The 27,373-nt window shown below is 52.3% G+C and overlaps 1 protein-coding gene across 1 annotated transcript in view; it reads left to right on the forward strand.

Moving 5' to 3' along the window:
- Positions 1-3,235: 3,235 nt before the first annotated feature.
- PKP1 (plakophilin 1) overlaps positions 3,236-27,373 on the forward strand; it is a 38,869-nt gene continuing 14,731 nt past the window's right edge. The window contains exons 1-4 of the mRNA XM_062013680.1: positions 3,236-3,302; positions 5,306-5,528; positions 12,119-12,219; positions 19,719-20,140. Of these exons, the coding sequence (XP_061869664.1) occupies positions 5,327-5,528; positions 12,119-12,219; positions 19,719-20,140 (725 nt within the window). The 5' untranslated portion in view covers positions 3,236-3,302; positions 5,306-5,326. The remainder of the gene's footprint in view (positions 3,303-5,305; positions 5,529-12,118; positions 12,220-19,718; positions 20,141-27,373) is intronic.

Raw genomic sequence — 27,373 nt, forward strand, 5'->3', positions numbered from 1 at the left:
AGATATAGGATGGCATGAAGAGAGGGGACTCTTCAAGCCATTAAACATCTAGAAGCAGGAGAAGCACTGTTGAGGTCTTTGAGTGGTCCTCAAGACCTAGAGAAACACAGCAGGCAGATGGAACTGGGGAGAAGGTGTTTACCACTGAGACCTGTCTGGTCTTCTGGACATGGTCACACAAGTTTCACTGTCCCTTGGCAGCCTGTACTGGGGAGACAACCTTGCTGAGGGGCTGTCATGTTCCCACAGGTGGCCATGAGACCCCAGCCACATGACTGGCCATGGTGGGGCTTGTAAACCAACCTCCTGTGCTTATCTCAACAGCATTGCCCACTTTCAAGGGAAGGCTCTTGCAGCAACCTCAGGTAATGAGTCCCTGAGAACAGGCTGCCACACCACTGAAGGGAAGTTCTGTGAGCACAAGGAGTCCCTTGTTGTACCCATCCCTCCCACGTGTCCTCTGCTGCAGAGAGGACAACAACCTGCCACTGAGGTGCACCAGCAGCAGGGAAGTCCCTGGGAGAGGGCCAGCCCCAGAGATCCTGAGATGGGATCTTCAGGCAGTCTCCTGACACTCAATCTGCAAAGGAGTTTGTTACCCAGACTCACTCAAACAAGCTTTGCTCTTGGGCTGATGGGCAAGGGCTGTAGCAAGGAGGGGCTTTGCCAGCAGAGTCCCACGTGCTAAGTCTTGGTGTGAAGCATTTTCCCCCTCAGTGCATCTCCTCCTGAGCTCACTCTGAACTGGATATTGCCTTGGCAGAGAGTCTTGGGTAGAGATGGGAGGAGATCAACAGCTCTTTGATTCTGCAGAGGCTCTTCAGGTGAGACGGGGATGCAAAGAGATGAAAACAGGGTGGACTGGCCAACTGGATGGCATTCTCCTGGAGGGGAAGCAGAGCTCCTTCCTTCTCCATCACCATCCTCCCCTCCTGGGGCATCTCCCTAGTGCCAGCCCTTCCCTGGTAGTTGCATGGCCACTCCTGGTGCTTGTTTCCAGAGTGACCTGCTGACCAAAGCACGTCCCTCTTCAGCTGCTGCCAAGCCTGCACAGCCCTCAGAACTGTAAGCAGATCAGAGTTGTGATGTTGTTGCTCATCAAAGGTGGGACCTGGGATGGAGCTGTTTGGCTGGGGGTGTCTGAGGGTAGGGAAGGGCAGAAGGGACAACCCTGTATCCTCAACCTTGATAACACTGAGTCTGTTCCTGCTCTCAAGCACTTGCAGGTTCCTGCACAGAGCTTTAAGCGTGGTCTCCAGCCCACAGGTGTCCTGCCCTGCTGTGTGTCCCCTCGTGTGCTTTACATGTGCCATCTACCACAATCAGGGGCAACAGGAGCAGGGAACCAGGAACATGAGCCCATGGAGGTCCAGCTGACAAGGGCAAAGGCTTGGTCTGCTCTCCAGCCCCAAGGTGGTCAGGAGTGGAGCACAGGACACACGAGGAAAGGCTGGAAGAGCTGGGTTGGTTCAGACTGAAGAAGGGAAGGTTTGGAGGGATCTTATAGCCCTCTGCAGCTAATTAACTGGAGGATGCAGAGAAGATGTAGCCAGATCTGTTGAGGTGCACGGGGAAGGGAGGCAACTGGAGCAAGCTGGGATGAGGGAAATTCCTCTTAGATACCTGGGGGAAAAAAATCATCACAATGGTGGTCAAATACTGTGAGAGAGGCCAGAGAGGCTGTGGGATCCCCATCAGACCTCTACTGGACAAGGTCTGGAGCAACTGGGTCCCGACCTGGTTTGCCACAGCTGGCCCTGCCTTGGGCAGAGGGTCTGTCCCTTCCTATCGAAACGACTCCATGTTTCTGTTGGGACACACCTCACTGCTGCAGTTGTGTTGTTCCCAGGTTCTTCACCCCCATTACGCAAGGCTTTCACCCTGCAGCCTCACAGCCCCACAAGCCAGCCTTCCCTGCTGGGGACAAACCAGCCTTCCCTGCTGGGGACAAAGCAGCCTTTCCCTCGCTTTCCTCTCCCAGCTCCCTCCTAGAAATCTCTGGGGCTTGGTCAAGGCTCCCTGCTTTGCCAAGGGCCAGCCCATGATCTGCCCAGCACTGCTGCCTTCCCGTCCTCTCACAACACCATCCCCAAACTGTGTCAGTGCCACGAATGTGTGAGGGGTGGAGGGAAGGTTTTGCTCAAGAGCAGCGCATGCACATGCCTCAGCAGGCTGCTGCTTGGCAGCTCTGTGCTCTCTTGCAGCCAGGTTCTGGTTACCCCACTGGATCTGAGCTCTCCATCTGCCCTGTTCCTCTGGCACTTTCTAGTCCCTCAGAAGAAAGGAGAGCCTTTCACAAGAGGCAGAGCAAAGCTAAGGCTTCCTCCTGGAGAAACCTTGCCAGGCTCTGGGAGTTCTCTGCTGTGCTGGGGCAAAGCTGAGTCACTGCTCAGAAAATGGCATTAACCTGGGAAATCCAGAGAATTCCCAGCGCTCCTACCTCTGTCCCTTCTAGTGAGCACCCCCCTGAGGGAGAAACAACCCTGGGTGCTGAAAATAAACCACAGCAGCCCTCCCTGTTACCAGTTTTGTGGGGGGCCAACAGTTCCCCCCCGCAGCAGCTTTTGCAGCCACTTTCAGCTCAGGAGCGCTGACAAGTTTGAACAGCAAACTCTGGGAGAGAGAGGTATTGGGCCAGCGAGCCCTTTGATTGCAATCAGCCAGCTGGCAGGAATCCCAGGCACTCAGTACAAAAATGCTTTGAAGAGGCCAGATGCAGGAGGCGTGTGGGTGTGTGGGGTGTGAGCTGTGACTCACGCCATCGCCATGCGGCACCGAGGGCTCCTGGCTCCCTCCACTCACCCAGCGCCCCTTTAGCCGGCTTTGGTAACCCTCCAGTCTGCCTGGTGGCTCCCACCCTTCCACACAGGGTTTGTTTCTCTTTTTTTTCAGCCTTTTTTCCCTCCCCTCCACTCCCAGCTCTCCCTGCTCCCGCTGCTGCCTCGGAGCTCCAGACAGAAAGGCAGACAGGGAATGTGCTCGGGGCGCTGGCAGATGCAGGCTCTGCTGCTGGGCCCTGCTGTGCTGGGCTTGCTGCAGATGACACTCACCAGTGCCTTGCTAAGTAAGCATCCCCAGCCTGTGATTCAGAGCAGAAGGAGCAGTTTGCATCAAGGTGCAGTAAACTCCTCGTTTAAGTACTTTTTGCTCTTTTAGAGGTGGGTTTGGAGCCTGTTGCACAAACCCTGGGAGACTCCCTCCCTTGGGCTAGATCCTGCCAACCCGCCTCAAGAAACTGTTGTTTCTTGAAAGCCTCTGGAAGCTCCCTGTGCCCAGCTCTGCAGCCCAGCTCAGCACTTTGGGTGAGTTATGAAACAGGGCAGATGCCAGAGCGCAGCATCCGTGTGATCCGCCAGCAAATGACGGGATGTGATAAACACTCGGCTCTCGGTGTGGGGACAGGCTGAGGGCTGGTCCTTCCCCCGGGGCCAAAAATGACATTAGAGCTTCGTCAGAGCTGGGCACTTTGTTGTGCAGGAGCCACCTGAGCTGACAGCCTGTCATTGATTTGCGAAAACATCGTTTGGCATCGATAACAAGCTTTCAGGAGAAACAAGTAGGACAGAGCAAAACAACACCCAGGTATTGCCTGGCTGTTCCTTGCCTGGACTGGAAGCTCACAGGGCTTATTCCTGCTCTGTGATGTGCACAGAAGCAACAGCAAATCCACCTCCATCTCTGTTGGGCATCAGCCACCTGGTCTTGGGTAGGAGCTCACCCTGGCTGGTGGGGTGATGGAGCAGAGTGAAGCCACTGTGTCCCCTGGGTGAGGAGGCAGGAGCTGTGGGGAGAGGGAGCCAAGGGCAATTAGCCTCTAGTTGCTCTGTGTGGCTCTTTGGCAAAGTTTAGGTTTCTGCTGTTGGGTTTCACTGAGGGAGCATCCTGGAGCATCAGAAGAGGAGGGTGCACAACGTTCATCTTCCCCAGCAGCATGGCCTGTGCTTTCTGCTACTGCTCTTGCTCCTACGGAGTAGGAAACACGGCCCCTGTGTGCTCACACTGCACCAGGGAAACATGGGATGGATGGGAACGAAATGAAGCACTTTGCTTTCAAGGAGGGACCCAGCATCTGAGGGTTAAAAGCAGCCAGATCCCAGGCACTGATGATTCCCACTGGAGAGAAGCCACACACATCCTCTCTGCTACAGCAGCCTCCATCCTGGCCTGCTCCTCCTGGCCCCTCTCTGGGCTGTGTGCTGACCCAGTCCTGGGGGGCTCAGGAAGCTTCTGCCTTGTGAACCCTCCCCTCAGCCTCCCTCCTGATGGCTTTTGTACCTCTTTTCCTATATCAGCCTCTTGTGGCTTGGCAGGAGCTGTGTTAGTGCTTGCTGTGACCTGCAACTGGTCCCACCAGCACCAAGGTGTTGGGTTCTCTGCAGATGAGTTGCTGCAGCGTGGCTTGGCAGAGAGAAAACACTCTGCTCAGGTTCAGAACCTGGCATGTCACCTCTTGTACTGACATTTTATCTTCTATTCTGCTTGCTAAAAGTCCCATTTTTCTCTGTGCTACCCTAAGTTACTTGCAAAGCTGAGCCCAACTCTTCCCCTGGTGCCCATCCTGATTCCTCCACAGCAGAGGAATGTTGTGCAAATATGGGAGGACGTGGTTTGGGAAGAGGTTGGAGCCCCACGAGCGCAGCAGGACGCTGCATGACCCCTACTTCAGTTGGACCCTGTAGCCCTGGGCTCAGCTGTGCAGGGAAACGAAGCCTTTTGCACATTGAGCTCTGGGCAGGATGGAGGCTGGACCCCAAGCAGGAGGGGGCACTGTGACCCAGGGCCAGTGCAATGCTGCCTCCTGCTAGCAGGGGCCATCCCCAGGCTCTTGGCACAGAGACACCGTTTCACTCCAGTTTAGACCAAGGGAAATAACAAAGCACAGGCTGAGCAGGCTGTGTGGGAGACGCCGCAGCCCAAGGCTGCCCAGGAGCGCCGTTCCCTCGCCGGCCACCTCACCGAGCGGGCGGCAGAGCCCATCCCCGCGCCCTCCCAGCTCACATCCCTCGGTGCCCGTACCCACGTGCCCCTCTCGGGCCGTGCTGGGGCGAGGGCAGCGGGAGCCGCATGCCCTGCAGCGGGAGCGCGTGGGTGTGTGCAGGAAGGGCTGTATATCCAGTCTGGCGGAGGGTGTGTCGGCTCACAGACGAGCCGGCAGCAGCAGCCCGCACACACCCGAGGCCGGGGGGACGTATGGCAAGGAGGGCTTCGGGAGATTGAGCCCAGCGTGCGCCGCGTTCGCCGTCGCCTCGTGCCGTGTGAGCTCGGCTGAAGTGCAGCCCCCCTCTCCTCTCTCCTCTCCCCCCAGCCCCGCGCTCTGCCTGCAGCCATGCTTCACTCTCCGCTCAAGACGGCCTTGGCGTATGAGTGCTTCCAAGACCAGGCCAGCTCCACGCTGGCTCTGCCCTCGGACCACAAGCTGAAAACTAAAGGCACGGGAAAGCAACGGGTCCAAGAGCAAGTGATGATGACGGTGAAGAGGCAGAAGCAGAAGTCGTCCGTGTCATCGAGCGTGGGCCACTCCAACCGAGGTAAAACCGACAGCGAGGGGGGACCCTGTGGGGGCAGGGCAGGGTGCTTTTGTGGGGCACAGAGCAGTTGTTCGTGTCTTTGACGGTCACCCTGGGCCAGGGGATGCCGAGGTGTTTTGCGCTGGATGGAAGAGTTAGGACAAGGTGAAGAGCAGGGTGCATCCCGCCGGAGCTGAGCTGGAGCGCTGCAGCACCGCACCTCCCCGTGGCACCGGGACGTTCCGGTGTGCTGGCAGTAACCATCGGCTCTAAAGCTGGACTGAACTGCCTGACCTGTGTAAATCCTCCCTCTCTGAGTGTCCCCGTGGTTGGAACCCTCCAGCAGCCCCGTCCCCTCCCGTGCGTGGCCAAAGCCAACGGTGTGGGGCTCAGCCGCCTCCTGAGCGTTGCGGTGGGTGGAGAGCAGGCAGCTCTGCCTGCACACAGCACACAGACCTGAGCTCAGGATTCACCTCTGAAGCTCCCAGCACGTCTCCCGTTTACAGGCTGAGAAGTGGGGGAGCCTCCAGGACCCCCCAGGACGAGTGGCAGGAGGGAGATGGGTTAGGACACGTCCTTCCTTACCGCCGCGGCTTGTGGTGTCGGTTCCGTGGGGATGCTTCACACCCCTTTTGCAGATGGGTAGAAAGGAGTGTAGGGGTCTGGGCAGCCAAAGCATCTCCATGCACTGAGTGTGGGCCACAGAACACAACCAGCTGAGGCCTGGAGCCAGGTTTCCTGCTGGAATACCTTCCTCTCTTGCTCAAGTGGGGTTTTTGCCATCCTTGTGTCTGGAGAAACGGGAGATTTGGAGGTAAACCCCAGCTGGGAGCTGCAAACACAGAGGGTTGCAACAGCCACAGTGCACAACCTCCTGGCTTTTGGGAGTGCTTTGCCAGCAGCTGCAGATCTCATTGGCCTGGCTCAGTCCACTGGGAAGAGGGAAGCCCAAGGCTTTGGGGAGAAGAGGGTGCTGAGGCTGGGGCTGGGGCTGGGGCTGGACTGTTCAGCTGCGTGTGGAACGAGCAGCTTGCAGAGGGGTGTTTGCTGGGATGCTGTGTGAGCTGGGCCGGTCTCTGACACCTCCTTCAGGGGCTGGGGCTTGCCCAGCAGCTTTTCCAAGCTGGACTGTGAGACAAACTGGTGCTGGTGAGGTGTCATGGGCCAGACACAGGCTGCTTTCAGGCTGGGTTACCAGGAGAAGCCGAGTGGCACCAGGCTGCTGGGTGCTCAGAGCTGGTGCTCTAATAGCAGCCATCCTGGCTCTATGTGTTGCAGTGGCTGCAATGCAGGGAACAGAGTAGCCCCATGTGTGCAGTGGCCTCTGATGGGCATTGCCAGGAACAAATCTCTGTTGTCTCTTCTTCTGGTGTGTGTTTGTGGACGTAGGCTCCAAGGGGTGGGTGGGGAATGGGGCAAGGAGAGCTGTCTTCTGCCACCAAAATGGAAGCTGCAAGTCTCCTCCTGCCTCAGGAAGGTTTGCTGCTGAAGGTGTGATGGTGCCAGACCTGACAAAATACAAACCAGGATGAGATGAGAGGCTCTGGGTGGGGACTGGTGCACTGCCAGCCAGCCTTTCCAGTGGAGGGGTTATTTCAAGGAGAAGGGGGCAGAGAGAGGTCTCCCACTGCTGCCCAGAGGCAGGAATGAAGGGAGGCAGAAGGGGGGATTATTCTGCTTGGAGAAGAGCCCAGGTGGAACCTCTGGGAAACAAAAAGCACCCAACCCCAAACAGATTCCCAAGCTGCCTGCCTCTGCTTGGCAGGCTGAAGCTAAATCCCTCCTCCAGACACTTTGGGAAAGGGCCTGGGAATGGGAATTGCGTGGACATGGGCAGCTCTGGTTTCTGTGTCCCAGGGAAGCTGAGTCACATCCAGCTCCCAGGAGCTGCCTCCACGCACGGGGCCGGGGCCATCCCGTTCCCACCGTGGGGAGGTCGGTCAGCACAAAGGTCCCGATGGCTGATTCACCTCAGCAGCTGCTCTCTCGGTGCATTTCTGGACAGAATCCCAGAAGGGCAAGTAGCTGCCATCTACTCTCAGAGTCTTCTCCTTGGTTGAAGCCTGAGAGGGTCAGGGTTTGATCCAGTATTGACTTCTGCTGCTGTGGGTGTGAAGGTTAGCTGGGCAGACCTGCTGAGAAGCATTCATGGTGCCTACAAACAGGCTCCTGTGTCTGTCAGGTGAGGATGTCTGTTCAGATGCTCCTGTAACATCAGCTACATGCTTCCCACCCCATGATTTCTCTGAGATGCTCCTCAAAGGCAGCACAAGCTGAGGAATTCACAAAGCCAATGTTTGAGTGCTTTGTTCCCTCTGCACCCAGACAGTTGCCTGCATGTGTCTCGTTGGGTGTTGGTCCAGCTCCAGCTGTGTGTTGTGGCATTTTGATCTGTGGTTTGAGCAGGAGCTGAAGCACTGGGCAGAGCTTCCCTCACATTCAGGAACACATCTGCCCATGTCTGTAGGGTGGGGAGCATGAACATGGGCCCTCCTTGCATGTAACAGGGCTGGGCATGGCCACATCCTACAGCTGGAGGTTCTTTAGAGGGTCAACAGCCATTCCCTCAACGTCCTGCTAGTTGATAGATACGTGGAATCAGTTGGTTATTTGGAATCCAGCAGATCAAGGTGTTGTGGTCACTCACTCTCAGTCTGCTGTTGCCCAGTAAGTGCACAAGGCACAGCAGGGCAAGGTGACTTGTGTGGACTCAAACTGGTGTGAACTGGGCTAGGGCAGTGAGCAGAAACTGGTTGCAAGCAGCTTAACCCTGCAGCCCCACTGGGGCCTCTTCTCAGCACAGCAGCTGTGGGCTGTTTCCAAGGGTGACTCTGGAGTTTTGGGTCTGTGGAGTCTGCCCTGCTTGGGTTTTAGGTCTGTGGGACCTGCCCTAGGGCACCTCTGTGCTTCTCACCATGGGAACAGGTAACTGGATGGCTCTCTCTGAATTTGTGAGCAATGCAAATTTCCAGGGAACGTGAATTTCAGTGGTATGGCAGGAGAAAAGGGCAGCCCAAGCTGAACCAGCTCCTCATAGCCAACAGCACCAGTCTGCAGAGTCCTCTGGCTAAAGAAAAGCTCTGCCAGTGACTCCTCACGGGCTGCCAGGGTAGAGCAGGGAGCAAAGATCTGAGGAAGCCCAGCTGAGGAGCATCACATGCAATTGTCTCAGGGCTGAGCTGTGATTTAGAGCTTTGCTATGCTGGCTGTGGCTGAGAGAGGAAGAACCCCACTTAGCTCTAATGAGATCTCACCTGGCTCTAATGGGGGTTCATTGCTGCAAAGGGAAGAGGAGATTTTGGGGACAGCAAGTCTTTTGAAGACGTCAGTAACCTTCCCTCAGCACGAGATGATTCAGTGACAGCCACCCACTCTTCCACAGACCTTAGATCACTGGTACAGGGAAATCACCAGACCTCTTTAGCTCGTGGTTCAGAAGGTAGAAATGAAGTTTGGTCATTGCTGTAAGAGTCTCAGCTTCTGGGATCTCACCAACACCTCTGTCCTGGCATCCAGGCTTTGCTTTGTGCCTTCCACAGGCCTCTTGCTACGTTTTTCCTTATGTTTAATCATCCTGATTGTTTTAAAGCTGTGCATAGTGTGTTATTCAACTTGTCTAGCCTGCACTACCAGTGCCTGGTTCTTGTCTTGCCTTTCCCTGCTGCAGATGAATATTTATTCACATGCATTTCCCCAGTGCTCCCTCGTTACCTTTCTGTACCCAGCTTCAAGCTCTCCTGCTCGAAAAATGGAGCTTTTAACACAATTCTTCTCCTCCACATCAGCTTCTCAGCTTCAAGGAGTGTGAAGCTGCCTTTGAAGAAAGTAAATAACCCACCAAGCACAGGCATATTGGGTTAGAGGGAAGCCTCAGCTTGCTCTGCAGTGATCGATGGCATCGATAGCGAGGAGGATGAGGGCAAGGGGAGCTCACAGTGGGGCTCACAGTGGTTAAGTGCCAGATCTTGCAATCCTGGTGTGGTTACTTTCTACCCTTGGGAACTGTCCCACTGAGGTTGAATGAGACTTTAGATGACCAAATGTTGAAGGAAATGCCTTGAGGGAAGGACAATTTGGGGATGGGAGAGAGGAGACCCTGTGACAGCCCAGCCAGTGCCTGAGCAGTCCTCAGGGGCATTTTCTGCCCACAGCCTTGGTTGCTGTGAGGCTGGGCTTCATCTGAGTGATTCTCATCCATATCTTTTCTGCCCCTGTCTGTTATTTACTACTAATACAGCGGTTTTAATTGCCTCTGTGTTTGTCCAAGTGTAAGTGAGCACTTCAGGGACCTAAACAGATGGTTGGATGTCAACAAAGGGGACACAAACATAGGAACACAGAGAAAAGCACCAGGGAGACATTTCCTCCACAGCATTTCCACTCCCTGCCAAAATGTTTTCTTCAGGAGGTGATCTGGTTTCATCCCAGATCCTCAAGACCTGTGACTAGTTTGTATGGTCTTTATCCTTGAGGTGGTTGAAAAGAAGACTGTTCTTCCTTTCCCAAAGGGCTGGTGATACATCTCCAAGCTGACTCTCAAGATGAAACAGGCAGAGAAGTGTTTAAGCTTGCAGGGGGGTTGGACTAGATGATCTCTAAAGGTCCCTTCCAACCCTACCATTCTGTGATTCTATGAGCTGTTCACTCAGAGCATCAGGACAATGCTCCCCAGTGCTCCCACCTGCAGTTACATGGGGTTTGCACAGGAGACACTGCCTGTAGGAAGGAATTCCCAGGAGACTTTTAGCATAGAATGGCTTTCTCTTTGTGCTCAGAACTGCTGTTATTAGCTCACTCCATCCCTCAGTGAGTCACTCAGCCTAAACCTACCACTTGAAGCCCCACTTTGCTCCTGCTGCAGCCCAACACTCATGTCCTCATTTGGAGGCTCTGGGAAATGCCAGGGAAGCACAAGGTGAAGGGCACAGCTGAATTGTATCTCCCATTGCCTTTGGATGGCCATTTGCTTGCCTTAGCAGCAGTCGTTTGCAGCTCAATAGGTATGAAGCAATCAGGGCTGGAGTGTCAATAGGGAATGATGCCCACCAAAGCTCTGCACTGTGGAAAACAAGAGCCTGTGGGTTTCTGCACAGGTGTGTGTCTGTGAAACTACCCTGCTGTGGCCTGTTGTGCATTCAGTGGTGTCCTTCAGGCCCTGCCATCCCTGCAGTCTTGCTCCTCTCTTGTTGGTGACACAAGGCACATCTCATTATTTCTACTGGATCTACAGGAATCCTCTTCCTGAGAAAAAATGGCAGAGTTTTCAGCCACCAACCAAATCACCATAACAGGTTCTTGGATGCCTCAGGCAAGGCAATAAACTCAGATTTATTCCAAGGATCAGTGGCTGTAGAAGACCTGAGTGGCTTCAGGGCCTTTGTGGTCAAGCTTATCCAGTTTATCTAAGAGATGAGTCTTATCAAACAGAGAGATGAGGATATTTCTGACATTACCCACCAGTTTAGGTGCATAACTTGAGACAGGTAAGTCCTGATTTGGTGCTTTGTTAGACATTCAGAGCTTCCCCTGGAAGTTAATTGGGGTGTAAGGTTTGTGCTTCCTCATAACGGGACTTGGGGTGCCACAACACGGAGCGCTCCTGATGAGCCTGAGCTCTGCTGGGGCATTTACACAGGGTTAAGGGGGTTCCACTGGGGAAAGAGGATGACTTGCTTCGTTGTCCTTTTTCATGTTGTGATGAATGTAGCACTGAGTAAAATACTTCTGGGAGGAACCCAAAGATTGCACTGCTGAGGGCGACTGGTGAGAGATGGATGGAAGAGGCTTTGGTAGGGCTGGGGTAGGTAAAGCCAAGCACTCTGAAGAAAGCATTGGGAAACAGTAGATGTGGTGGATGGGTTTCTCCCAGTTCAAGATGTTTGCATCTTTACAAATCATTTCTGAGCTCTGGTCTCAGATCTCAAACTCATGCCCCAGAAACAATGACAGAGACTAATGCAATCCTCAGGAAAAGGAAGTACAAATACACAGAGTCACCTCCCAGAGACTGGACACTGCAATTTAAGGCCGTGCAATTAGGTCTTCTGTCGTGTTTGACTAGTTCAGACCCCAGGGTGGTAAATGGACTCGGTCATCATTTACCCATCATGGTTGTTATTTACTGTTTAACACGCTCAGGCTGGTTGTGTTGCTGTGACTGGCAGTATTCACACCAGGAAACCCAGACTAGCAAAAAGGTCATGGGTGGGTTTTGCCTTCAGGGAAGAGGCAGATTGTATATACCTCCAAGTCAGGTTAAAAGAGGTGTGCTCCACACTCACACCTTCCAGCACACAGTGTCATCCAGTTCCTCACATATAGCAAAGACCTGAGACATTGGCCTGTCTCTGACCCTGTCTGCTCTTGCCCACTGCAGATTTTATGGCTCTTGTGCTGAAAACCTGAGGCTATGGGATGCAGTTTGAATGAATGTCTGAGTTTCAATGGCAAGGGCTGGACGTGCTGCCTGTCCTTCCTGCATTCCTGTGATGTCTCTAACTGTGGTACTCTTCAGTAACTAAACTCACTGGAAGGAAGAAACAGCACTGTGCTCTGAAGATGTGCCTGCTGAGACCACTTGCTCCTGCTGACTGTGCTTCTCCCGTTTGCAGGTTCCATGTATGATGGTTTAGCTGATGGTTATGGCTACGGGACATCCCGGGGCAGCTACTACACCAAAACCCAATCAGGAAACAGCAACTGGGGCTATCCGGTAAGACACCCTTTGGTCTGGGAGCTGTGGCATAGTCTGGAGGTAACCTGCAAGCTGGCTCTGGCAGGAGCAGTCATGTGGCAAGGTTATAGCACTTCAGAAACATGACTGAGAGAGATTCTGCATGGCTCTGGCTGTCAGAAAGGAATCCAGTGCCAGGATGATGGAGGACCCCGTGTCTGTGTTGTATGTGGTTGGGGATTTTAGTGTGGACAAGGTTTTGTTTGGTTTTGTGGCTTTACATCCATAGGGCAGAAGAGGTTTGAAGCTATCTGAAGGATCAGTCATGGGTTCAGAATCTTACAGCTCGGTTCAAGTCTGGAGCACATCCATTGCTCACCTTGGACAGTTTCCATTGTCATCTCCATGTACCAAAACCTCTCTGAACAACCTTCACGTGGCTGAGTGGTGATGCCTGGAGGGTTTGCATTATAACTGTGTTGCTATTCCCAAGCTCAATGCTAGTGCAGACCCTTTGCAGATATTCTCTGATCCTGGAAAAGAGGTGACTGACAGAAAAAGCACAGGTGAGACAGCACTTTGTGCCATCTGAGTTTATACATCCCACAGCAGCCCTGGTCTTGTCCTCAGTGACAGACTCTTTGCACACTGGGAGTCACTCCAAACCACTCTGTCATCTATTGGGACAGCTTGTGCTTGTGTTGCCCTTCACCTCAGACCTGTGTCCTTCCTTGGTTTTCATCAACTATAAAGGAGCAACTCACAGAGATTTGAATGTGGGAAAAAGAATGGGCTCCTTTCAACAACTGTGGGACTGCAAAGCAGCTCCATCAAAGGGCTGAAAAGGCACCTATGTTGGCTTAAAGCACACACACAGAGGGCTGAAGCTTTTCCTGGTAGCTGCCAGATCCTCTGCCTGTTCCTAGCATCAGCATTCCTCAGCTTCAGAGGGATTTATCTGTTCCTTTCTTAATGGCTTTGGTGCAGCTTGCTTGCTTCAAGGCAGCATGTCACTTGCTAGGTTTGCATCTCTGGGCTTGCTGCCTGCATCACGTCCACCAGGCGGGACAGGGAGCACTGGCATGCCTTTGCCAGTTTGATTTACAGACTGTCTGTTGACTTGTCCCAGTGTTGTTTGCTGAGCTGGTTAGATGCCAGGCAGTGGTGTTTCTGCCTGGTCTAACACCAAAAGAGTGACTGTGATGGGTCAGAGCAGAGGTCCATCCAGGCAGCGTTCTGTCTCCATCACTGAGGCAGTGGTGAGCCCTTGCACAAGGGTCTAAGCATGGCAAGGAGGCAGTGATGCATCCCAGATTGGTTTTGTGGACACCAGAAATTTGCAACTGAGGGACCTCCCGTGCCAGAGGTGGAGTCTCTGAGCTTCACAAGTCAAATCATTGTGATGTTTTGTTTCAGGGGTGTATTGCTGCTTGTCTGTTGGGATTCTGGAATCGAGTTTGTTATGCTTTGTCTAAGCAGAGCTGCTCTGTTCCAGCCATTCCAGTAGTTTCTGGTTGCTGGGGTCTTCTTTTGTTAAAGAGAGAGGAAGCTAAGCCCCAGCTCTGCAGTTGCCCCTCCAGCTCGTGCTCATGCTGGCAAGGTGCAGCTGCAGGTAGTGTTGCTGGTGTGAGGATTATGGTTTCCTTTTGTTCATTCCTGATCCTTCTTCCCAATCATTGCAATAGCTGGACAAATGCTGGGTAGCTAGAAATGCCACTGGCTGCTGGGGATTTCAATCCAGCAATGTTAGTGTTCTAGTGAACAGTTTGTAAGGTAATCACAAAGACCCTGGTCTCCATTAGAGTGCCATGGACACAGCAGCTCAGTCACTTCTGGTTCACCATGGACCATGCAGCTCAGTCACTTCTGGTTCACCATGGACCATGCAGCTCATGGCTTTTCTATGAAGGGCTCTCCTGCATTTACTGATGAGGGAAGGTCTTTCTCCAAACCTGTCTCACAGTCCTTTAATCCTACAAATGTTTGGGAAAGGGCTTCAGGACCTGAGCCACTTTAGGAAAAGGGTCTGTGGTTTGTGAAGGATTCACAGTACATTTGTCTTACCTGACTGTGTCTATCTGAAAATCAGCCCTTTAGACTGAACAAGTCGTCTGGACTCCTCCCACAGCCAACAAAGAGAGAGGTAGAGGAGGTGATTCATCTCCCCTATCTTGGAGATCTGTCAGGTCAGGATGAATCAGCCCCTCTGGATGCCTGTCTCCTTCCACTGGTAGCTGGATGGGAGCAGTCACCTAACAGGCAGATGACTGCAGTTAGGGGCAATGAGTCCCAAGTGCCATTGGCACATTGGAACTTATAACCTCAAGCCTAAATCTGCTTAACAGGCTTAACAGACACCATACTCCCCAACCTCACTGAGGAACCTCTTCCACTTTGCTTCTTCCAGATAGTCAAGCTTTACACATATCCACCAGCAGCCTCCAGCTTGGGTGAACTTTCTCTCTGAAGCCTGTGCAGATTTGAGGCTTTCTACAAAATGTTTCCTGTTTGTAATTCTGGGGCTGTAAGACATGAAAACAAAGATCAGATAAAGCAAATCTAGGTCTTGTTTTAAAAGATGAAATTGCTGGACTGCTTTCTAGCTGGAACTGATGCTGTGGGTGTCTCTGAGAAGCCAAATTCAGGTATCACACTGGAGTGACCCAGTGGAGTGCTCAGGAAAATGACTCTTAGCACTTCTGGAGTTAGAAAGGTGTAACAGGCAATCCATGTCCATGTTGCTGCTCCATAGCATCTCTCAGATTGCCCAGTTCCCATGCCAGCTTTGGCACTGCCACCATGATGCAGGATCAAGAGGAGGCACAGCAGCACACCCAACCTCTCCATGCTGCTGCTTCCAGGAGGGGAAACGCACTGTCCTGATGTGGGTGTAAGCCACAGCGTGCCCCCTTCCCCCAGCACTGCCCAAACAAGGGGCAAACGAGCCTCTGGTGGGCTGGGTAGGGAAGGAGGCACATCCTGGACCTTGGGCTGCTCTGCCTGCAGCAGGGAGGGCAGATCATCATCCCCACAGAGCTGCCCTCTGCCTGGGGCTTGTGGTGAGCAACATTCCTGAGAGCAGCCCTGCTGCCAGCCCGAGGAATATTTGGCACATCTGATGCTGCTCTGATTGAAACAGTTAACTGAGTTGGATCCTGGCACATAACAGTTGGGGACCAGTGGCTGCTGGGCCAGTGGGGTTGGGGTCTCGGGCTCTATGCAGCCCTGGCTCAGCCAGCTCGGCTTCTGGAGCACTCCCGTCCGTTATGGCACTTTGGTGATCCCTCTGCACTTACAGGCTCTATGTAGATTCTTAAGCAAATGTTCTCTGTGGGAGAAAGTTGCAGAGCTTTCTCTCCCAAATGCATTATCTGCATGAGAGGTGTTTGCCACGAGGCAGGAACACTCCCTGTCATCCCAGGCTGGCTTCGCCTCCACGGACTAAAGTCTCTCATCAGCAGTGGGAGCTTTATTCCACAAGGATTTCAGGACAACACTTGTCATTTGCTGGGAGGGCACATTTAGGTTTAAAAGAAGCCCCAAAATAAAGCAAAGACAACCAAGACTTAGAGTTGTTGCACATGATTGCTCCAGCAGACCCCAGGTTTTGAGGTTTAGCAGGAGCGAGCTGGACATTCCCTTCCCTGGACAGAACCAACTGAACCATCACGAGCTAAATCTCAGCAGCGTTAAAGGCACCGGATGAAAAAGCAAACGGAAAGGCAGCAGCCAGGGGAGGTGGGAGAGAGCATTTCAGAGATGGATCAACAACAGATTTGCTGGTTTTGCAGTTCTCCCTCCCTGCAGTGCAGCAGGCAGCAGCTGAGGCGTTTCGCAAGCAGCACCAGGAGTTTTCCCCACCCATCACTCAGGGTGGGACGCTGCCCTGTTGCATTGCCTCTGCTTTGCCCTCCAGCCTGGGAGAAACCTGCTCCTGACGTGTTTATACCGAGTCCTTGACTTCTCTCTGTCTGCTGCTCTAGAAACAAACAAATTGCGAGGGGAAGAATTAGAGCTGGGTAATGAACTGATGGCGTCCTTAGATGCAGGAGTCAGAAACACCCAGTTAGCTGGGAGGGCCCCTGACATGGACAGGGCTGAGATTGGAGGGCGATTCCTGGGGCTGGTGCATCTTGCTCTGCACTTCTGCTGCTCTCTGGAAAGGGACTTTAACTGTCAAACAAAAGGGTTCATGGAAGGAAAAGACAGAAAGGGCTCACAGTCACCGACTGGGATAACTCCACTTTGACTCTCTCTCTGCCACCAGTTTTGTTCCAGTTGAAGCAAGACATGAAAGAGATTTCTTCACCTGTCTGAGGTGACTGTTGGATGTTCCAGTTGATGTTCTTAAAATGGGCCCATATTGCAGTCTGGGAGCTGGTGACCCACAAATGCTTCTTACTTTAAAGGCAGGTCTTTGCTGCTGCCAGTGAAGGAAAGCCTTTACTCCTTGGGCCTGATAAGAGCTCCTGTGTGCTATCAGTGCTCATCTTCCCTGCCTTTCCTCCCTTCTTTTAATATGAATGACTGGCTCCCAAGGCTTGGCCTCAAACATGCAGGCCTGTTTCACAGGACAGAGGAGAAGCTGAGGATGTCAGCATTGCCCAGCTGCATGTGAGCATCCTCCTGCACCCTACAATGCAGGGGACTGTCCCTGCGTGACCGTGTCTGGCTGAGACACCCACCAAGCTGACCTGGCTTCTCTCCACGGGACCTGAGGGGTCTTGGTGACAGCCTGTGCAAGGGGTTCCACACCCTGCAGTGCAGAGGGAATCACTGCTTTCTGTCTCCACCCCACTTTGAGGGGCTTCCTTGCCTTTTCCAGCATTTCTCTGTGCTCCTAAAGGGAGGAGACGTGGGTCTGGGCCACCCCCCACCATGCAAACACCCCCAAGCAGTGGGCAGAAGCGATGCAGGGAGTTGGGAAATCTGAGTGGTTTATGAGGTCTGAAGGTGAGAGATTGATTATTTCCTTTCACTAATGCTGTTCTGCATGGGGAGAGCTCACCCCACACACATAATGGCATCAGCAAAAGTTATGAGATCCTTGTCAGGAGGCTCTTTAAACCACAGACTGTGTAATAGCATCACCTTCACCTTCAGAGATGTCATCACTTCTGCAGACAGCAGAGTGCCTCACTTCTCCCTTGCTGGGCATCCTGTCTCGCTGATGGCTGCATCCAGCAGAGAGATCACAACATGGGAACTCCATTCCCTCAGCCACCTTTGCTCCAGCGTTACAAATGAACATCTGTGACTTGGCTTGGTGAAGATCTGAAGCAGGCACCCGGGCTGTGCTCTGGGAAATAGCTGCTCTCAAAGCCCAGACACGGCACTTGGCTGAGATCAAGAGGCCATGGGGTCAGCTGTGTCTGTGCAAGGGTTCATAGGCACTGTTTGGCAAGCAGCTCTGAAACCCACTGAGGCTGGCAGGAGGCTCCTCATCGATTGGGAGGCTTTGGATCAGGCTCCTGCTGCAAAGAGGAATTCTAAGATACCAATTAGGTCCATGCCACTTGAAAGAGATTAAAATGGGCTCAGCCAAGCATCTGGTAGAATCAGCAATAAAAGCCATGCTCTGACTTTGGTAATGAGCTTCACATCACACGGGAACTATTTTCCCATGAGTTTGCAAAAGGCTTCCCCGCCCTGCCAGGACCTGCACTGACTTGCCACTCAGGGCTCCCTGTGTTGCAGAAAGGTGTCTTTCCAAACAGGCAGCCACTTTGCTTCACCCATCTCAGGGCTGGCAAGAGAGAGGACAATGCTGTGTGCCACTATAAAACACATCAGGAAATGTAGAATTGATAATTCTGCCTCTATAAACACAGCCACACTCACACCTTCCCTGGCCCCTCCTGCTGGCAGAGAGCCCACAGGAGCACACTGCACAAACAATGGCTTTAGATAAATAACAAGCTAGCTCTTCCATGGTTAGCTGAATTGGTTTCAGCAAATGCCCAGGGGCTCCCACAGCTCTGCCAAGTTTCTGACAGCCCTGCAAAATAATCCCAGCTTATACTGACTCATAAAGAAAAACGACAGGGCTCAGATCTAAGGAGCTGCTGCACCGTGCTCCAGCCACAGAGCCCTGGCAGCGGGGATGCTCGCTCCACCAAGCAGCAAAGTCTACCCTGCACCTTCCTGTTGCAGCCCTGTGCTGTCCCTCCCTGTCCTGAGTGCTCCTGAACCCAAGAAAATGAACAGAAAAAGAATGAGGATGGTATTACCCTTAGGAGGAGGGAGATCCTAATGTGCAGTGACTTCATGACAGGTCACTTTGCTGCTTGTGTGCTGCATCCAAAGCAAAACCAGGATGGACAGAACCTCTGTGCATGGCTCTTCTGGAAACCTCAGTGGGCTTGTCCCACTGCCAGGAGAGCCTCTGAAACTCATTGCACTTCCCCCTGTGCCTCATCTTTTCTCCTCTTATTGCATGCAAATTCTTCTTCCAACCCCCTGGGAGCTGTGCTTGGTGCACCAAACCTGTTACCTGCTGTGCTGCTGTACTGCCAGGTCTCTGTGTCCTCTGCAGTAAATACAGGGGGAAGCAGTTCCCCTTTCCTCCCCTTCCAGCCATTGACCTGTTCAGATGCAAACCTGCAGGATGAAAGTATGGCAAATGCCTCAGATGGGTGCTCAAATGCCAGAGCAATGTGGCTGTCAGCAGAGCTGCACTGAAGGGTTTCCTCTCCCCCAGATGTTGTGCCTGCTGGGTAACCCTCACCAGAGCTTTCAGCCGCTACATGTGCAGCTCTCTGGGACCCAGCAGAGAGGATTTGCTGCATTCCTGGAGATCACTTTGTTAATGGAAGTATTTGGCTCAATTAATTAACATAATGACAATTCTGCAGAGTATTGGAGACAGGGATGATGCTGCATGTGCTTGGGGCTGGGGTGAAGCTGGGGCAGAGCAGCAGCACTCAGGGTGAGCCCGAGGAAGGGACCAATTTCCCTGTCACGTGGTGTTTGTAGGTTAGGGAATGTGGAGTTTTTTCAGTGACAAGTGTTGCACCAGGCACAGGTTCTTCACACCTCATGCCATGGAAATAAAGCCCCACCTGGACACGTTCCTGCGCCCCAGATGGAGGGGAACCTGCTTTAGCAGGTGGAGCAGCTCTTCAGGGCCCTTCCAGCTCCCACCCTGCTGGGACTCAGTGAAAACAGCATCAGGGAGTTAGAAACGAATGCAGGCAGTGCTGGCAGGTCAGAATGGGGCATCATTCTCTGGAATGGCAAGAGATGTGGTGTGAGCTCCTCTAATTGCAGGCTGGGTTAAAGCCCATGTGTTGGAAATGAGGCATTTGCTCTAATGCCAGGGTAAGGTTTGAGCGTTCAAGCTCTGGGATGTCCTGGTCAGTGTGTGTGGGACAGGCTTTGTCCCCTTTGCAAGGTGCAACCTCCTGCAAATGTTGTGCCACTAAAAACACCCGAGAGACACAGGGACCTGATCCCCACGACACCCAGCCAGGCCTGGCCTTTGCTGGTGTGAGGCTGCTGTTTCCTGATGGTTTGTCTCCTGTTCTCTCCCCGAGCAGCTGTACAACGGGACCCTGAAGCGGGAGGCGGAGAACAGGCGCTACAGCTCCTACAGCCAGATGGAGGGCTGGGGCAGCAAGCACTACAAGGCTGTGTGCAGCCCCCCCAGGGCTGGCAGCGACTACTGCTTCGTGCAGAACATCAAGAGCAGCAGGAGCGAGCCCGACCTCTACTGCGAAGCGCCGCGGGGCACGCTGAGGAAGAGTCAGGTCGGAGGCCGGGCAGAGCACAAGGCGACCTTGAACCGCCAAAGCATCTACAGCAGCTGCAGCACCCAGCAGGGAACTACCAGGACAAGTAAAAAAATGCCAGCACGGGCCCTCTCCTGCCCCTCAAGCAACAAACCCGATGTGGTCTATGCCCAGCCCGTGATGAGCTGCAAGCAGGACGTGGTTTATGGACAGGCTCAGACCAGCTCCAAGTAAGTTCAAGGCTTCTGCGGTGGGCTGGGTGTGAGGAAAAGTGGCCCCTTGCTGTGGAGGTTTGTCCCCCAGAGGCAGTCACCTGAGCTGCTCTGTAGCCACTGGAGATGTGCTGGGCAGTGCACACCTCATTGTGTCCTGAGTCTGAAATGGGTCAGATGAGTCACACGCTTAAAGGGCTTATTTCTTGTCCTAGGTTGTGATTGGGAACCAATACTCAGTGTGGCTATCTCTGCTGGAGCTGTGTGAGGTTGGGCAAGATGATCCCCCCAGTCTCTTTGGTGGCATTAACTGATGAGCCCCCCAGTCTCTATGGTGGCATTAACTGATGAGCCCCCCCAGTCTCTGTGGTGGCATTAACTGATGAGCCCCCCAATCTCTATGGTGGCATTAACTGATGTAACCCCCAGTCTCTATGGTGGCATTAACTGATGAGCCCCCCCAGTCTCTGTGGTGGCATTAACTGATGAGCCCCCCAATCTCTATGGTGGCATTAACTGATGTAACCCCCAATCTCTATGGTGGCATTAACTGATGAGCCCCCCAGTCTCTATGGTGGCATTAACTGATGAGCCCCCCAATCTCTGTGGTGGCATTAACTGATGTAACCCCCAATCTCTATGGTGGCATTAACTGATGAGCCCCCCAGTCTCTATGGTGGCATTAACTGATGAGCCCCCCCAGTCTCTGTAATGGCATTAGCTGACAGATCCTTTGCAAGATGAGGATGGGGAGGTGAAGAGCAGGAAGCCTGGTGTGCAGTTTGGGTGCCTCTCCTTGCTTTGTTTTGGCAGAAAACAAACCTAATCAACTCCCATTGAAGGAGTTGGTTCCTGAGGGTGTCAGAGCAGGGCTGAAAACCTGCAGAGCAGTTGTGTTCACCTCTCTCTTTCCACCCAGCCCTTCCTTCATTCACCCAAAAGGTTTGAGTTAGGTTCCAGGAAAAAAAAAGGAGTCAGAAATTCAGATAAATAGCCAAATGGGAATAATCTACCAGGAAATTCAATTCCTTCCCATCCTGAGCATGCAGTCCCATTGGGGTTGGGAATTAAGCAGGCATAGAGGATGGTCCTTCATGCCCCAGTTAGCATCAAGTCCCTTCTTGTAAATGTTGCCTGCAACGATGGGACATGTGTGAGCTCAGACACTCCCAAGCTGATACATCTGTGCAATGCAGCAGAGCTCTCACTGAGAAAAACCCCTACTGGGGCTTTGATGGTGTTCAGTGATGCTGATTCAAAGCTGCCCTGATGCTGATGGCTACGCTGCCTCCAGCTCTGGAGCACCAGCCAGATTCTGCCACAGTCCTTGGTCTGACAAACCAAAGTCTTGTGAGGCTGTGGCTTGCAGGTTTAGAACTGCAGAACATTGCAGTGGAAGGTGACAGTTTTTATTAGGCTGGAGAAGGAAGGCCTGCATCTTCCACAAGTGTTCCCAGGGGCTACTGCACCACTGCTGCTGCATCACTGTCATACAGGACCTGCTCTGCACCAGGCAGAAGTCACCACAGCTCCTAGACAGACATGGCAGCTTGGCACACAAACCCTTAGAAGCTCATGAACTCATTCCTGGAGGTCACTGGTCCAAAAGAGAATTGAAATACTGCAGCATAAGTGTGAGACTAACTAACAGGGCTCACAGCCTCTGTCCTAACTCACACCAAAGGTTGTTGAGCCATTGACCCAAGGTGTGATGTAGATACCAAGATCCCCCCTCACAGTCAGCAGTGTGAGCCAAATCATCCCTTTTCCCATCTGAATGCTGATTTCCAGGTTTCTCTGGCTAATTCTCTGTTCAGCCTCCCTCATTTGGCATGGAGCAAAGGTACATCCCAGAGTGTGCATCCCAAGAAACATCACTGGTCCTGTTAGCATACTGTCACGAAGCCTGAACTTCCCATGTGGCCACTTACTTCATGTTTAACACATGCAGCATTAGCCCTGGCCAGCCCAAAGCATTGGTGGCAGTGGCTTGCTGCTGTCAGAAGCTCTGTAATTCCTCTGGAACTAGGAAACAGACACGTTACATAAACTGGAAGTAACTTGTTCTAGGGAATTTCTGAGTAGAAGAGCAGAAAAGTGCAGTGGGAGGGTTGGCAGGATGATTAGACATTGGGCTGCAGCTGGCTTCCCTCCAGGGCAAATGTTGCTTTGGGAGGTGATTCCCAGGCAAGAAGGGTGTCTCCAAAGCAAGCCCTGCTCTGCACTGCACAGCACTCACAGCTGTAGGCTTGGCCATTGCTTTGGAAGGGTCATTTGGAGAATTAACAGCGTTTTCTGGAGAGAAGGAGCCCTGCTGTTGTGAGAGGAATCCTCTCCAGAGCCGGGTGCCCTACGGTCAGGGAGGGGTTCCATTTATACACTTCTCCTGGCTTGGGGCATGGCTCATCTGGCAGAACTGGTTCTGGTGTGGAAATGTTGGGCTTCCAGTCGTTAGGCTCAGCTGGGGCTGTGTCCCCTGAGCAAATCTGATTTGGCTGGGACACACCTCCCTGCTTCTCCTGAAACTCGCTGCTGGATTAGTTCAGAGAGCAGTTTGCTTTTGACTCAGGGGAGATGAGGTTGGCAGCAGTTGTCCTTTAAAGCATTGGAAACGTGCTAAGGAGTTGTCCTCTGGAAAAAACCCATCCTTATTTGGAAGGCTCTCAGCCCTTGTAAAGCATCTGCCAGGTCACTGCTGGCCTTGGCCTGTGCCTTTGCTGGGATGAGGTGTTCAGACACAGGTCAGGGCTGTATCTGGAGGCTCTTTGCTGTGTGGAACTGTTTGTGGTTGGAGGATTCTGCACTTGGAGGGCTCCATCTTCATTTGGGTAGCCTGATCTTTGAGTAGGGAGAGGTTTGCTTGTAGGCATCCCATTGTTAACCTCTGCCTGCAGGAGGAGGGCTCAGCTGTGGGTAACAGCTGCTGGTACTTCCCTGTTTTGGGACTCTCTTCTTCCTATCCTGGTAGTTCTCCTTTTGGACATTCTGTGTTCAGTTTTCATGCTGGGACCTTTCTGTGTAGGTGGGTATGTTGTCTGCAGGTGAGCAAACCACCCCTATGAGCAAGGCAAGGGCTAGATAGTTTCTGTGCATTCAGAGGTGATGCAGAGGGACCATTTCCATTGCTGTGAGAGTGATTACAGTGGGACCTGTGATCCACTGGGTCTGTCTGTGACAGTACAAAGCTGTTGTGTGATGCAGTGGCTGTGGACAGGTCATTGGGTGTCCTCAGGTAGCGAGAGTGGCACTTAGATATTGCATGCAGAGTGTGCAAGGACTGTCCAACTGTCTGTGCTGAACAATCCCTCTGCACTTGATCACAGAGTTACTTAATTTCTGGAGCTATCCTTGATTGTGTGATTCTCCCATTTACTGAGCTGGCTTTGGGGGTGTAAGGCATGGGAGAGCTGTCTCTTTAACAGCCATCTCTCAGAGTCCTTCCATTTACAGGAGCAGCTCCAGCTGCTGTTGGCAGTTTTCCTCCAGCTAGCTGATGAGCAGTTTAGCACCTGTAAGTTTTGGGGAAAGAAAACCCCAAAAGCATTCAATGCTAAACTGAACCCTCCTGTGGGGTTTTACTCAGCCCATGGTACTGCTTCTAGTGATGAAATATTAACTTTGCACTGTTTGTTCAGGTCTAGAGGTTGAACAGCACTGACTTGCTCTGAGAAACTTCCTCCTGGAGTATATTTTCTTCTACCACCCCTGTTGTTATGATGCTGCCTCAGTGAGTGGAGAGAGACCTTCTGCTGTCCCTTCCAGACATACTTCTCTCTAAACCACTCAGGGGCTGAAGCCTTTGTAAGCATTATGTCATACCTGGAAGGTTTCCAAGCTTGGTGTATCTGTGCTGGGCTCAGATGTTCATGGGTTGTCCTGGTGGCTTCTTCCTGAAGGCAAATCTCAAATGAGCAACACTCTCACTTTGCCACAACACAGCTCCCTGGAGTGAGTCTTACTTGACAGAGCTGGAGGGAGTCTTCTTAGTGTCCAGGGCTCCCTCTGGAACCCTTCTCCTTTTTGTGCTTCTGTGACATCCCACAGATCTGCAGCCTTTCACCCTGGAAACTGGCAACAGCAGTGGTTTCAGCAGCTGGTGAGCACCACACACATCTTCTTGCCTTTAACCATTTCCTCTGATGGGTGGTACTTGCAGCACAACCCAAGTGAACAGTGTGTCATCTGGAACTTGCCAGCTTTTAGCTAAACAAAATGTTGCAATTCAGCCCTGTCAGGGAAAAAGGGTTTCTACATCCTCCTTGGTCATCAGGTGGTGGTAAGGAGAAGCAGCAGTAGAGGATGTGACTTTTAATGCACCCTTGGCTGACCTTGTGTTAGTTCTGCTTGCAGATGTGTTGCTTATAGTGCTTCAGGTGCCACAGGCACGTGGGACTGACAGCCCAGGGCCAGGCTGGGTTGTGGTATGTGGTGGTTGTGGCTCTGCAGTGGTCAGTTTGTTAGGTGCAAGTCACTTCTTCAGGAGATGCCTGCATCAGAGCCCTGCTGCCCTTGCAGAGATGCAGGCAGTGGTCAATGGAGCTGAAGTCTGAGGTAGGGCAGTGAGTTATTGAAAGACTCAGAAAAGACACTGAGGGTGCCTTCTGATAGATCTCTCTTTTGGGATAAATAAAGGAGATCAGCCTAAACCCATCAATTCTTCAGGGCTATGTCACACTATGAAAGCAGAACCATGTTATGCACCTTCCTTTTTGTTTGTTCTTATTTGGGATGAAGTGTCTGTCAGAATGAGTCTCCAGTGCTGGCTCTTGGGATGTGAACGTGTCTACACTGTGCATTGGCTTCCAAAGTCATTGCTGTGGAGCTGTGTGTGATGCTGTCCCAGGAGCATCTGTGTCCCTGCACATGGTGAGGTGATACAAATCCTCCCTGGCTCAGTGTCAGCCTGTGCCCATCTTCCCTGGTATCTACTCCCCAAGCAAAGCCTGACAGGAGGCTCCAGCTGAGCCTTCAGTGGCATCAAAGCCTTAGTGGCCGCGTCCCAGAGGTGGACTCATTGGTGTGGACAATGGCTGCCAGGTTTGCTCCAGCGTGCTCTGACTCTGGAAGGCTTTGGGACCTGCTGGACGCTCAGTTTTGGGTGTCTTCACTCTGATTTTATCAATGAACAAGCTAGAGTGTTTTGGCTTCCTCTTCTCCTGGGATTTGTTGCCCTAACAGCCAGGATGGAGACTGGGATGTGATTAACACAAACACTCCTTCACCCAAGTAAGCAAAAGGCATTAGTATCAAATGAGGGAATTTGCCTTTCGGTGATACTGATCCTCTGAAGTGTTTGTTTCCCTTCCACACCTGAATCTGATCATCTGATTTGTCTCCTGTTGAATCATTTCTAATTGAGGTCTCTCCCTATTGTGATTGCTTCTTTCTTGTGGAAGTAGAACAACCTTTGCAGCTCTTCCTACCAGGCACATTGGCCCAGGTTGGAGATGGCCACAGCCCAAGAATTTGTCTTGGAGCAGGCTGTTGTTCTCATAGGGTAGATCTGGTTAGGAATACCCCTGACTGGCTGATGAACAATCTCCCATGAGCTTTGCCAGGCTGGTTATATTCCCAGGTAGCAGAAAGGGTTGCTTCTTCTCGGGTGGCAGGAGTGATCCTGCCTGCTCACCCTCTGTGAACTCCTGTTGAGGAGCCAGCAGGGAAAATGGAACCTTCCCCATCTTTTCCCACACAGAACTAGACCTGGATGCCAAGTTTTTTACCCTGGTGAAGAAGGGTTTGGCTCTCTTAGGGAGTGGATGTGTAGGAAATTGCCTCCCTTGAGCAACCATGCCAACCCAAGCTTACCAAGTGGCCATCCTTCTTTCTCATTAACACTTCACCTCATTTGGGGCTTTTTCTTGATTTGGTAAATTAAAAAGGAATGTTAAAAGTTCCCCCTTGCTTAGAGATGCTGCCTGGCCACTGAGCTGGGGCTTTATTAATCCCCTCCCCATGCTGCCTGCACAGCTTTGAACTCTCAAGGAAGCCCCTCTGGTGCTACTTGTGCTGTGTCCATCAGTCTCAGCTCTGTTCTGTGTCTTGGGAGCATGAGAAAGACTAAGAGAGAAATCCCAGCATCCTGGATCCAAACCAATCATTTCTGAGGGCCCACAGTTCCTGGTTTCAACTTTGTCTTTCCAGTTTGGGGTTTCCATGTTGCAGTGGATTACACAGGTGCTTAAATGAGCAATTTAAACTGGGTGCAACTTTGGACTGGTGAAGGTAGAGGAGACAAATCAGCCTCTCCTGCTGCCTTGCACTGTCAGCTTTTGATTTCATATGAAAGTTGATCTAGAATTGTGGATATTACCCACTGGCCCATGCTGTGTGGAGACAGGCTTTGGGATGCTTCAGGACTAAAGAGTTCAGCTTATTGTGGCCACTCTTGGCTGCTCTTTCTAGACCTTTACTCTTAACATCTCTGGCAACCGAGTCTGCACATCGTGTGCCTAGAAGAAGCCACTCCCTCATGGCTTAAAACTTCAAACATAGCAGGTTTATTTAAAGGACTCATTAAAAACACTGTGTTTTGTTTGTCTTTTGGACTTTCTGAGGATAACCAGTCCCCCTATACAGCCATTCACTCATGTGACGTGGAGCAGGAGCTTGTATACAAATGAATGTGGTTCCAACAGGGACTGAGCTCCCCAGTCTCCAGGTAAAACTGCCCACCAGCCTCAGCTGGAGCCTGAACAGAGAGTAACATCAGTGAAGCACAGCCTTGACCTGGCAGTCCTTTTTGATTTCATCTACTGAGGTTTCCAGTGGTCTCCTGTCACTGCTGGAGCAGCAGTTTGGGGTTTGATGCTTCTCAGCCCTGAACTTTGTGTGGTCGTTGGCTCTGACAGAAATCAGAGCAGATGCTGTTGCTGGGAGCAGAGATGCAGCTGCAGGCCTGAGGTGCAGGGATGCTGAGAAGAGATAGCAACTTGTTAGACTGATAGAACTGGAATCACAGACAAGCTTTGCAGTTCAGAGCCCCTTCATCAGGCTGCAGATTTGCACCCTTTTCTAGTTTTCTGTGGTTAAAGCAACACAGATGAAGCTAAAGAAGCACAGGCTGGAGAGGGGGAGCTGCATGTCTCCAAACAAGGGGCCAAATCTCCAAGTGCTTGTATTTTCCTCCAGATTTCAGCCCTGCTCCGAGCCAGAGGTGTTCATATGCTCCCTCTGGAGTCTACAGGCACATTCTTTAACAGGGCATGATGTCAGTGTCCAACTTTTAAGAAGAGCTTGGAGACTACCAAT

The sequence above is a fragment of the Colius striatus genome, chromosome 22, assembly GCF_028858725.1.
Source record: "Colius striatus isolate bColStr4 chromosome 22, bColStr4.1.hap1, whole genome shotgun sequence".
In the NCBI taxonomy this organism is placed as follows: Eukaryota; Metazoa; Chordata; class Aves; order Coliiformes; family Coliidae; genus Colius; species Colius striatus.